Source organism: Schistocerca serialis, chromosome 3 (assembly GCF_023864345.2).
Source record: "Schistocerca serialis cubense isolate TAMUIC-IGC-003099 chromosome 3, iqSchSeri2.2, whole genome shotgun sequence".
Classification (NCBI taxonomy): Eukaryota; Metazoa; Arthropoda; class Insecta; order Orthoptera; family Acrididae; genus Schistocerca; species Schistocerca serialis.
This window is the reverse complement of record NC_064640.1, coordinates 805,773,575-805,786,919: the sequence shown is the minus strand read 5'-3', so window position 1 is coordinate 805,786,919 and position 13,345 is coordinate 805,773,575. Positions and strand designations below refer to the sequence as shown.

The 13,345-nt window shown below is 35.6% G+C and overlaps 1 protein-coding gene across 1 annotated transcript in view; it reads right to left on the bottom strand.

Moving 5' to 3' along the window:
- Nucleotides 1–7,838: 7,838 nt before the first annotated feature.
- LOC126470655 (F-actin-capping protein subunit alpha) overlaps nt 7,839–13,345 on the bottom strand; it is a 43,278-nt gene continuing 37,771 nt past the window's right edge. Inside the window, exon 7 of the mRNA XM_050098641.1 lies at nt 7,839–11,685. Within this exon, the coding sequence (XP_049954598.1) occupies nt 11,482–11,685 (204 nt within the window). The 3' untranslated portion in view covers nt 7,839–11,481. The remainder of the gene's footprint in view (nt 11,686–13,345) is intronic.

The window sequence follows — 13,345 nt, the reverse complement described above, 5'->3', positions numbered from 1 at the left end:
TGTTTCGGGCTCAAAATGGTGAACCCAGGTTTCATCACCTGTCTCAGTTTGGGACAAGAAAGCCTCCCCTTCAGCTTCAAAACTTTGCAACAAATCAAGACAAATGTTCTTTCTGTGCAATTTGTTATCCACCATTAGACACTGTGGGGCCGATCTTGCACACACTTTTGAATATCAAAGAGTGCAGATAATTGCATCCACACTTCCTTTGCTGATTGACAGATGCAGTGCCAATGGCTGAGTCATAATGACTCTGTCCTTGCAAATGACAACATCAGTTCGCTGCAACATGCCAGGTGTGACAGCCATGGAAGATCTCCCCGACCACTGCAAATCGTGGAGCTCTGCTGAACTACCTTCTCACCCTCTGGGCCCAGCCACTAACTGTACTTCTGTCAACAGCAGATGCTCCATAGACTTTGCACAAGTGTTTGTGTATGGTCCCCACAGTTTCTTTCTCTGCAGTGAGAAATTCATTGACAGCATAGTGCTTGTAAAGTACATCACCCACAGACGCCATTTTGAAATTCTCCTACAGCTACGATATCTGTCACAAGTAACAGAAACTTGGCATGGTCACTCAGGAGACTTCAAATAATACATATGTAACATTTTGCATTTGTAGCATTGTTTATGGCCAAGAAAAAAAATGCAGTGCATTACTTTCTGGGCAACCCTCAGACATCTCTCATTCATGTTTTCAGTGGTACAAGGATTAAATCTGGACAATAGTCATCAATTTTCCTTTGTAAAGGAACATTTAAAAACTGAGTTAAGCGTTTCAGCTTTTGCTTTGCTACCCTCAATTTCAGTTGCTGTCTCATTTGCTAGAGACTGGACACTAATTTTGGTACCACCAACAGCCTTTGCATATGACCAGAATTTCTTGGGTTCTGTGAAAGACCACTTGATAATATTCTACTATAGTAATCCCTGATGGTATCATGCATTGCTCTCGACAGCCAAACATGTTTCATTCAACATCTTTTTATCTACAGCTCTACACTTCATTTTATACATATTATGCAGTAATATCTTTATCTTTAGAAGTTTCTTTGCAGTGACTTAATACCAGGGAGGTTGCCTCCCATTATGAACTGCATGGTCAACTATTCTTTTAAACTTCAGTGAGAGTGCCTCTACATGCTCTTGTCCTGTGCTGATAGTTTCAAGTTCCTCACTGAGATCTGACACTACTGACTTCTTATCTAGTTTACTGAACATATATATCTTTCTGCTTGTTTTAGTTTTCCTTTGTACTTTCGAAATCACTGTTGCCACAACTGTGTCATGGTCACTGACACCAGTTTCGATGTGGACATCCTCAAATAGGTCAGGTCTATTTGTTGCCATTACATCCAATATATTTCCATCATGAGTGGGATTCCTATCTGTCTGTTCCAGGTAGTTTTCAGAGAATGCATTTAGTAAAGGTTCACTGGATGTCTTATCATGCCCATCACTAACAAAATTGTAATTTTCTCAATTAATTGCCGGATGATTAAAGTCTCCACCAATGATTACGGTATGATTGGGGAACTTATGTACAAGTGAACTGAGGTACTTACATTGCCTTCTAATTTGTGACACTGAGGGAAAACATTCTGGAAGCTAATCACTTAAAAAGTGGGTAAAATATTAACCACCATATTAAACTTCAAATTTAATTCAGAAATAAATGTATAGAAACTGATAATACGTGACATTGCTGTAGACTCTCTTCAAGTAATCTTATAACTGTATGGGAGAATCATCACATCATGGTACATTACAGGAAGTAACAAGAATGCTGTAAATGTAAACAGAGAACTTGCAGATTAAAGTACCTGACACGATTAGGACCAGTGAATTGTGTACACCACTTCAAATAAACATTTACTGCTGCTATAATAATCGTAAAGAACTCTGCTTTCTGTTTTCAGATTATGATACAACTGTATTTATGTGTTGAGTAAGGCTACACAATTTACAACTGTATTGGCAGAAATTTAACTTTTATGGACATAACATGTGAGTTAATAATGAGATGCACAAGCATTGGTGATGTTAGAAGTATATTTAATTAAAGATTTTGTATCACAACAGATTTTTCTCTCAGAGGTACCGAGGTCAGTGAGCTGATTATTAAAGAATATTGGGCACCAAAAAATACTTCTGTATCCTAAAGGTTTTAAAATGCATCCAATTGTTATACTAGACTTCAACGAAATTAAGCTAAATATTGTAGACCATAGCAAGCGCTCCTTAGAAAAACAGCATATTCATATGTGAAAGAAATAAAGATTATCAGTAATACAAATGCATATTAACCGAGTCTCTAGCCCACTAAATGTTGCCAATGAACCTTACCAAAATATATGGCGTGGCTCCAGAAAGTTTTTCACTATTTCTTTACATATCTCAAATATAACTTTTCACACATATATCTCTGTACTTTGAAATAAATAAAATGTAGTGACATATATGACCACTTTGTTTCAATAGCTGACATTAAAAAGAATGCCGCAGCAGTTGATTATATCTAGGTCTACAGAGGTTGGACAAAAATATCGAAACAGCATGAGAAATTCATACTCCAATATAAATCGAAATAATACTCAGCAAGATATAGCCACTTTGACTTGCACACAGTGAGTGTCAATTTTGATGACTGAGCTGTTATATCTCGGGCAACGTTCTGTTAAAAGAAATGAAATTTTGCCATCTTGTACAACTTTAAGCATTCTCTAAAGAATAATAATGAATCAAATTTTGTGAGCCACATTCGGCTATAAAAGTTTGGACAAGATCAACTGAACAAATTTCAAAGCTTGGCTTCTTATATCTTGGAGACTAAAGGTATGATGAACATAAAACCTGACATGTAGTAACCTAACAACATTCTCAAATGTAAAGTTTAATTTATGTACTGCTTTCCACAACTTAAGTGCAAAGTTGAAGATTTTGAAGAAGGATCAAAAGTAGGTATTTTTGACCTGATTTTGCAAGAAACTAAGTTTTGTAAAACATTTCAAACTGGGTTCATTTGAAAGAACACCATTTTTAGTCACAAAAAAATTGTATTTGATTATCTAGTGTGGAATAACAATGCTAGGTAATTTGAATCAAAGTTGGGCACAAAAATCATGGCAAAAAAATTAAACAACTTCAGATTCTTATATTTTGTATAGTAAATGCTTGCTGAACGTGAAATTTAATACACAATAGGTTGGTAGCACAAGAATGTGGAATAAATTTCATTCACCTACTACAGATTTGTCAAAAAGATGACAATTTCTGTGAAAAGGTGAAAATAGGGTATGGTATATTTGATGCTTCTTTTAAAAATACTATCTTTCATTAAAAGGCTTTTAACAAGTCTCATTCAGAACAACGTCTTTTAAGCCCCCCCCCCCCCCCCTCCGAGCAGTGGGTTTAATTTCCAACATGGACTAACGATGCTCTGTAAATTGAAGCCAACTACATAAAAAAATCTTGTTGTGAATAAAATTTTACCTTCGGCTTCTTATCTCTCATTGATGGTGTGATAAACATGAACTTTTGGACAACAACAGCTTAGCAACATAAGGTTTTCCAATACAAATTATCATTCACATATTGATTTTTAAATTTCTTTCAGACTATGTCAAGCTTCACAAATTCTACAAAATCAGTTCAAACTTTTCTTTTGTAGAAATTACAAAATCAGATCACATTCAATTTGCTTTTAGAAAATTGTTTTTCATAATTGATTTCAATCTAACGACAGTTGAAAATAGCACATTTTCAATCATTCAGAAAATCACGTTTCATTTTCCAGTATGTCCTAACAATATCTGAAAATGATGGACAAATTTATGGGAAAGTTATATGGAACAGGATACACTGGAGCAACCTTGCTGCATGTGGTTTTTATTTTTTAAATTTACAAGTAATAGCTCACTATACTGCATTGGTCCATGGTGATATTGTCACTACCAGTTGGAGAACAGGAACTGCAACACCATCGCCACAGGGATCACGCCAGATACTTGCGCAATACCAATCAAGGGTGTATTTCTTCATCCACGTTCCCAAGGCTATAATTTCGTTCCTTAATTTAGGTTTCAAAGCTCTGTGCTGATACTTGTCTGCTTACAAAACCCTCTGCTAAGTACCTCATTTCTAATTCTCAAAACTGCAGTCTATATTTTTCAAAGTTTTTGAGCCACTTGCTGCAGTTCGTTTTCTGAAAATTGATGCTCTTGGTCTGATGATAATACTGAATGAATATAGAGCATGGAAATAAGATGATGTTCCGGTACCCAACAAGCATCCTGTCTTTGGGGTCAATAAAATAAATGAGCCAGACATTAAAGACACATGTATTTTATCGTTGCATCACTTTGTCCTGTTGATGTGTCGACAACACTCCAATGTTGAGTAGTTTAAAATAAAAACTGATTACTTTTTGCTTAATGCCTAAGTGAGATACTCCTACAGATTTGAGAATCGGAGAAAAGGTACTTAGCGAATGGCTTTGTAAGCAGATAGGTACTGCTACAAAGCTTAATTAAGAAACCAAATTACAAGCTTGCGAACCAATGATGAAGAAACTCACTTCTAACTGGTACTGCACAGCTGTCGGGTGTGACCCCTATGGCGATGGTGTTACTGGTTCTTCTTGTACTGGTAGTGACAATGTAAACATGGACCAGACCAACACAATTTAGTGAGATATTACATGTCAATTTAAAAATAAAAACCACATGCAGTGAAACACAGGAAACAGGTTGCTAAAATGTAGCTTGTTGTCTTGGTACATTCCCCCAAATCTGTCTGTCATCTTCACTTACATGTAGCACACAATGCAAAATCAAACAAGATTTTCTGAATACTTGAAAACAATCTATTTCAAACTGGGATTTGTTCAAAATTTATTATGGAAAATAGATTTTGTAACAGCAAATTGAATGTGATCTAGTTTTGTCTTTTTTTACAAAAAAAAAAAAAAAAAAAAAAAAAAGTTTGAACTGATTTCGTAGAAATTTAGACAGCAGTTTGTGAACGATATTTTATACTGGAAAACCTTCTGCTGGTAAGTTGTATCCAAAGTTTTATGTTTATCATGCCTTTAATCAATGATATATGAGCAACTGAAGTTAAAATTTTATTCGTAGTCTGATTTTTCTGTTTAGCTTGCTTCAATTTATGTAGCATTGTTAGCCCATGATGGAAATTAAATCCACTTTCGAGGTGGGTGGGGCTTAAAACACAATGTTTTGAATGAGACTTGTTTTGAAGCTTTAACACAAATTGGTATGTCAAATATACCATATCCTATTTTCACCTTTTCAACAAATTTGAAGATTACTGAGAAATAGTTGGTGAATGAAATTTTGTATTCCACAGTCTTGTGCTATCAACCTATTGTGTATTAACTCTCATGATGAGAAAGTGTTTACGAGATATAAGACTCTGAAGTTCACATTTTTTCATTCCATGACTTTGCACCCAACTTTGATTCAAATTGTATAGCAATGTTCGTCTGCACTAGATAATCAATCCCACTTTTTTGGCAGTGAAAGCCGTGGTCTTTCTAATGAGCCCAGTTTGGAAAATTTTACAAAACTTTTTTTTTTAATCTGGTCGAAAATACTGCAATTTTTTTTTCCACAATGTTCATCTTTGTATTTAATTTATTCAGCAGTGGAAAGTGCTACATAAATGAAACTTTACTACCCTGCATATAGGAAGCCAAAACCCAATTACTTTTTTATTTTGAGGTGAGTTTGTCTAAACTGTTATGGTTGAATATGGCTACTAAAATTCTTTTCATTGTTTTTCTTCTTAAGAGAATGCACAAAGTTGTTACAAGATGGCCAAATTTAATTTCTTTCAATAAAATATGACCCAAGATATAACATCTCAAAGTCAGCAGAAATACACTCTTGCTCTGTGCCATGTTGCACATGCAGTCAAACAAGTTACTATATCACAGCCAGTATTGCTTCGATGAACATTAAACTTTACCAACGTTAATTGGGGACATGGGTGATTGTGCACATAAAATCTCCTCAAAATCCATGATGGTTGAGCAGGAAAATGTTCCAAAATAAGGCAATTGGAAATGGAATGACCCAAATGCAAACCAAGCTGGTAGTTTGCACTGTTGCATTTGACCGTGAACAGCATCAGTACAATGTCCTCAATACATTGCCAGCGTCAGTCTTGGTCCTAACAACGTCGTGTGTAATTGTGAGTGCATTGCGTTGGAGCTAACTGAATTTGAAAGTGGACAGATTGTTGGTGCTCTTGTGATGGGTGCATCCATTACCAATGGAGCTGAAGTGTTTGGTGTTTCAAGGGGCACTATATTGAAGACTTGTACTGCATACATGGAGAGCGGAGAAACGTCATTCACTAAGTCATAACACAAATGATGGAGTGTTGAGCGATTTTAACTGCCAGTCATTGAAGAGGATTGTGACAGAAAGTAAGAGGACAGCTGCAAAAGTCACTGCAGAACAGAATGCCACACTGATGAGCTGTGTCAACACTAAAACAACACAAATGGAGCTCCAGAAGTGGGGAAAGATGGAATTCCAGAACCACTGATGCAGAAGCCCCTAGCAGGAAAACACGGTGCCAAAGCCATAATACCTGGGCTATGGAAGAAAGTAGTTTGGTGCGATGAGTCATGTTTCACACTGTTTACAGCTTTTGGATGAGTTCACATCCCAAGTGTGAAAGATGGTGGGGGTTCAGTGAAGATTTGGGCAGTACATTCCATTGGGCCCGTGGTTAGTCTGTAAGGGCACATTACTGCCAAAGATTATGTGATCGTTTTGTCTGATCAGGCCCATCCCATGGAACAATGCTCCCCAATGGTAATGCTGTGTTCCAAGATTGATAAGACCCCTATTCACACAGCTTGCATCATCCGGGACTGGTATTGTGACCATGAGGATGAACTGTTCCACCTACCATGGCCACAACAGTCACCAGATCACAATATTACTGAACCTTTGAGGTCTGCTTTGGAGAGTAGAGCACACAGTTTCTGCCCACCTCCATCTTTGTTACCTGAACTTGCCTCTACGTTGTGCGCGCGCGCGGGTGTGTGTGTGTGTGTGTGTGTGTGTGTGTGTGTGTGTGTGTGTGTGTGTTGAAGGCCTTAATGGCCGAAAGCTTTAATCGTGAGAATTTTTTTGGTGTGCCTATCTGCGACTCAGTATCTCCACTATATGGTGAGTGGTAACTTTCCTTTTCATAATATTGTTACATTCTATCCTGGATTTTCCATTCTTTAAGTATGTTCTACCAAGAAGTGACAGAAAAATCTATTAAAAATGGTAATATTTTGTGTTTGTGATGTTTCAACACCCTGTGGTGTTTCTACTCCCTGTATTTAGGCCTTGGTTTTACATAAATTATAGATTTATTCTTTGGATCCTAAAGCAGAATGCTTTAAGTCTGGAAATGAAAAAAAACACAATTATATTATAGTATTATGTTACATATTCAAAAAGAAGAGTTTGAACAGTGTGTTTCAGATGAAACATGACCAAAATTTTAGGACAGAATGGACAGGTAAGGCTTACTGCATCCCAACAGATATATTCTATGAATTCATCAGAATTTCGTTCATACTTTTGCACAACAGTTCACATGACTATTATCTAAATGAACAAAGGTGTTCACAGAAACTACTGCACTTTTTCTATCATTTAAAATTTAAAGTGCTGCTCTCGGCCAGAGTACAAGTAATTACAACAAAACAATTCATTATTAACTTGACAGCCATGCTACAAATATTTACAGAACTGGAAGCCTGTAACCACGAGAAAATACATTAAAAGAAGTTAGTGACACAGTAGTTGTGTAAATGTGCTTTATTTACTTTCTATAGTTGCACATTTCACTTACTAAAATGTCTTACACAGATGAAATGAAAGGCCCATGTTTTAAGTGCTTACAAAACGTGGAGCTAACAACGATTTCAACTTATAACAATGCCAACATAATTCCATTATTCTGGAAAAATATTAAAATTTATGAAAAAAACAAGTTGTAAAATGTTAATGGATTTTTTAAACTAACTGATGTACTAAAAATAGTAAGAAATCTTCACATATAAACTGAAAAATAATCATTAAAAAGTAATCCACGAAGACAAGATTACAACTAATCTTTTATTTCAGAATCTGTCCATTCACAGTGGTCACTCATTTTTGCCCATCACCACATAAAAGTGGCTATGAATACAACACACTTCCCATAAAAATATTCAACAAACTTCAGACAGCTTTTTTTTACAAACATCAAAACATATATGCAGCTTCCTAAATGTCTGAATGATATAGTCATTAAAAATAAGAACAAATGTCGATCACAGAGACAGAACCTGGGACTAAGGCCACATTTTAGCCTATCATTCCTGTGAATCCACAAAATACTTTATTCTGGGAAAAACCACTGCAACATTAATAATGTTTCACACAATCAGTGGAAGGAAAGCAAATTCAAATTGTGTTACCAACATGAAATGCAGCAGCAACCTACATGATTCAACAACAAAAATATGTCTGATACTTAGCACAGTCTAATATTTACCTTCACTAAACACAATATTTCAATGCTGTGTCACCAACACATTTTAAACAAAATCAATGTGGCTGATGTTGGGAACAGTTTTAATATTTGACAACACATGCCACAAATACATTGGACATAATTCATGGATTTGTGTAGTTCTTAAATTTACAATTAAAAGCTTGTTTTGTTAAAAAGTGAATTACAATTAACAATTTCAAATAAAGCATGATCATATGATGACAATAAATATGAAGCTTCATGAAGAAATATGTAATGATTGAGCGAATGTACTAAGAAAAGGACATTTAGATGATAATATTCTTATAAATTCAACGTAACTGTCAATACTGATGAAAAACTGATTAATAATGTTATTAAACAATACACATTACACTTAAATAACATTATCATATTGTTCAGTGACATTTTCTTACAACTAATTGCTCTAAGCTGCTGCATTGAAGGAAAAAAAGTAATGACACCAAGGACACAACTTCAGAACAGTGTGCTTTTTTGTACTAGTAACAACACAGTTGTGATTTACATGATCAGGCCCATATGTAGCAAAGTGACTCAGTTGAATTGGTGCTGAATGGCAGTTTAAAAAAACAATGTGATCAGAAACCAAATGTAAATGTAGTTCATACAGTGACGAACTTTAAGTCATTTACAAAACCAAATTGCAATGAAGGAGAATGACACACCTGTTAAGCTCATGTATCTCAATCCATACAACATATGAAGCCTGAACTTGCAGACAGTTTAAATAAATCTGTCTTTACCCCTATATTTTTGCATAGTTATAACAACAGCAGGTAAACAACAATATTCGATTTTGAACTGCATAGGCATCTAAGCATAAGCAACCATTTCAAATACTTCAATTGCCTATGCCAAGGGTACAGGTTCAGTAATTCCGCCAGGGGGTACAACTTAAATAAAAGAAGAAATATAACCCATACTGCACATAGTATATTTTTGTATTTTACTTTTTTCTAAAGTAAAGCCTTAGTTGTTATTAATGGTATTTATCAACTAAGTACTGTATGCAAAAAGTTTCTGCCAAAGTGTAACATATATAACATTAACATGGCAGCAATACTGCACACATCACAACACAGTCCCTGGGATGCAACTAAATGACTTCACCAATTTATCTCACTTACAGATCTACATGGGATCTTCTTCTTAATTTTAGAACACACATCTGCTTGGGAATGACTTACTACACTATGTTGCAAGTTCATACTAACTTCAATTCAGACAGTGTCTGGCAGAGAAAAATTTCAGTTTATTGTGTCCCTTCACCAGAGATACACCATGTGGAGAGAGAGCTGCTGCACACTGACTGTGCTCAGAGCAACAGATTTGCTTTTCTTTTTAACACTATATTCAAGTAGTAGTCTAAGGAATTTCCTGTGTATTTTCAAAACTTGGATATGTAAGCCAAATTATGCATGTTAGATGATGACCATAGTAAACAAAGGAATTAACGAGTAGGTAGTGCAGATAGCAATTTTAAATTGCATTTAGCTATGCTGTTACGAGTTTTGAGCAGCAATCATCACAGGGTATACTTTTCTATCCCCAGATATGAGATGCTATTATATGATGTTTAACAAATCATGAGTATGCACCAGCATTTTCACTACCTGACAACATAATACACTGCTTGAAATTGGTAATGGCACAGACAAATGCCATTTAAGGGGACTCTATTAATCATAATCAATTTAAGATCGAGTACAATGGAATATCTGACCACTGATGCATTCACCTCCCCCCCTCCCCACACACAAGTGTACAACTTTACCTCCAAGAAAAACAATGGTCTAAGAAATGGAATGAATAAAGGATATTTGTAATATAAACTCTGCCACAAATAGCATACACAAGTGTTACATCATCCAGTCATGCAAACTGTGTAACAATGCAAACAAGAAGTGTGAAATACATTTCACACACGTTCACAGATAATGAGGTCTCTGCTGCGTTTGGATGAGAATAAACTCCAAGAACTTTGTTCTGGTATTGTAGGCCTTCACACCAGGATAAGTTATTTTCTTGTGAGATTTTGATGTAAGAGCTCATGGATTTGATCCACTAGGATCAAGAACCATATGAGATTAGGCATCGAGTATAATGATTTGAGAACTTGCAACACAGTATCGGAATTTTAGAACCTCGAGGGGGGTCTCACTTTAGATGTCTATGAATGTCAAGATGTTTGTTTTCAACGAACAGGATATATTTCTTCTTTACTGAACCTCTTGCATTCATGAAAAATGCAGTTTGGTTCCACATTTAAATATAGGCCACTGTCTCTCCTCCCTCTTTTATTGGATGAAGTGTCAAGTTAGCTTTATTAGGTACTTTTTACACTTTATGTCTGACATAGTGATTATGGTTCTTTGTATTAAGATGGCAGTCACTTGCCAGATTTCAAGACATAATGAAGGGCAATGGTAAATAATTGAAATGGTGCAGTCATCGTAAACGGAAGTTTCATTTCATGGTACATGAACACTTGGCATTTCAAACAATTCCATGTATATACTCAGTAACAATAAAAATTTTTCAAAATAAAGTTAGTTGCATATCATACATGGAATCATCTCCATGCTATGCTGTTATTTTCTTGCAAATTAAAGCAACCTTATATTGCTGTAATATGTTAAAGCTCAATAACACAAACTCTTTTCTTTTTTAGGAAACATCAGTAGAACATTTGAAGCCAAAGCTTCTTCAAAATCAATATATTATGAAAACAACTTGTATATATAATTTTATGATTTCACGCATTCAAACATGGTGCACTGCAATGGCAAATCGGACGCCAGCTGATCTGCAAATAAATGCAGATTCAAATTTTTGCGAACACCAAAAAAGCTATCTTCTCTTTGTGTGAACTAGAAAGTAAAAACATCACTGCATTTTTAACTCCTTTCCAATACTATATGAAATGATTTTATTCCAGTCTATTTTTGTTCGTGTAACTGGCAACTGTCGGCGAAGTGCTTTAAACGTTGTGTCAGACATAGTCTGATAGTTTTCAGATATGGCTGCTTGATATTCATTTTCTGCATCTTCCACAATGCGAATAAAATCCTTAGCTGTTTGTTGCTCGGTCTGAAAATATATTAAGAGTTGATGAGAATAGTTTGACAAGAGGGAGGAAAAGGGTGATAGCTAAACACTCTGAAAACATGAACATAATATTTATGGACACAAATGAACATATTTACTTATCAACAGGAGCCCATGTTGACAGATATTTGCAACAGTTAAAGACAAATAATCTTGAGATTTAAAATTCAGAATCCTTCAATAACTACTTAAGGCATAACATGATAAAAGTGGAAGAACAGAAAGGATTTCACAGATCAAATGAAACACGAAAAAAAAAAAAAAAAAAAAAAAACACACACACACACACACACACACACACACACACACACACACACACACACACACAGAGAGAGAGAGAGAGAGAGAGAGAGAGAGAGAGAGAGAGAGAGAGAGAGAGAGAGATATGAAGTCTGAAGTTCTGTGTAAATGAAAATTTCTTTTCTTGTCTCTACAAAGCCATAACCAACAAAACAACAAAGGTTTATATGAAAAGGTACAACTTCTGAAGATATGCAACAGTATTACATTTAAATTATTTATTTGTCTCTAATTACTAGCAGAGACAGCTGGATTTCAGTTTTACTCTGTACGTAAGCTTTCCACACCATATTTACAGTATCTTTTTAATTTATCTTTATTATATCATTTATTGTATCTTGAAAATATCAGCATGGATTGCTTCTTGCATTATCACCATAATCTAAAGCTGCAAATAATTAAAAATTTGGTACTGTCGAAGTAAGAAATACATTTGTGTTCTCAAAATCTGTGGCACAGGATGTAGTACACACAGGGTGATCCAGAGTTTAATTAGAAGTTAGTCTACTTATTGTTAGGTGACACACTATTTGACTTGGAAAACATGAAACTTCATAGAACACAGGAAACTGAGTGCTGGCCTATGCATAACACTTGTGTTTAGTGTTACAAGGATTCATTACAATGATATTCCGTCTTCTCTCCTTAGAGCTGCAACCAATATAAGTAGAACAACATTGGTATTTGGTAAACATTGTAGCAATTGTTCCTGAAGACCTTGCATAGGAAGTTCAGCTCAAGGAGCAGATTATCAGGATTGATAGAATTCTTGCACGGTGTACCAATGTTTGTAGCACAACACACTTCTGTGCTGGCTGATGATGGATTATGAGAAGCAAGTAGATTGTTGTGTGCAGGTTTTCTCAAAATGGAAATCATTTCGACTGTGGCAAATGACGACATTGAGGAAGGGTAATGCTTCATCTTTTGCTACTTCCATGGTGGACTGGACTGTTACTGTTAAGTCGAAGACAATTTAGCTAAGCTTTTAGTATGGCATTCACAGTAAACCCACATGTGGAATGAGGAAATTTGCCAGGTACTTCGCCAGTGGCATCCCATCCTACATCTTTGGTAGAGCACAAACAATAGGAAGTCTAGATGCATGAGGGAGAAGAATCGTGACCACTTTGTCTTTCAACCCAAGAACACTGAAGAAACTGAAGTGTCTTTCTTATTATTCTCAATTTTGGGTTGTGTGGGAGTTTCTGGTCAGTATCTTTCTCCAACAGCGTGCAGATCTCCATATCATAGTCTGCAAATTTCATAATTACTGCATGTTGCACTTGTGAACAGGAAGAGCCATAATACTTCCATCACTGCACTTGGCCCTGGTCATGTT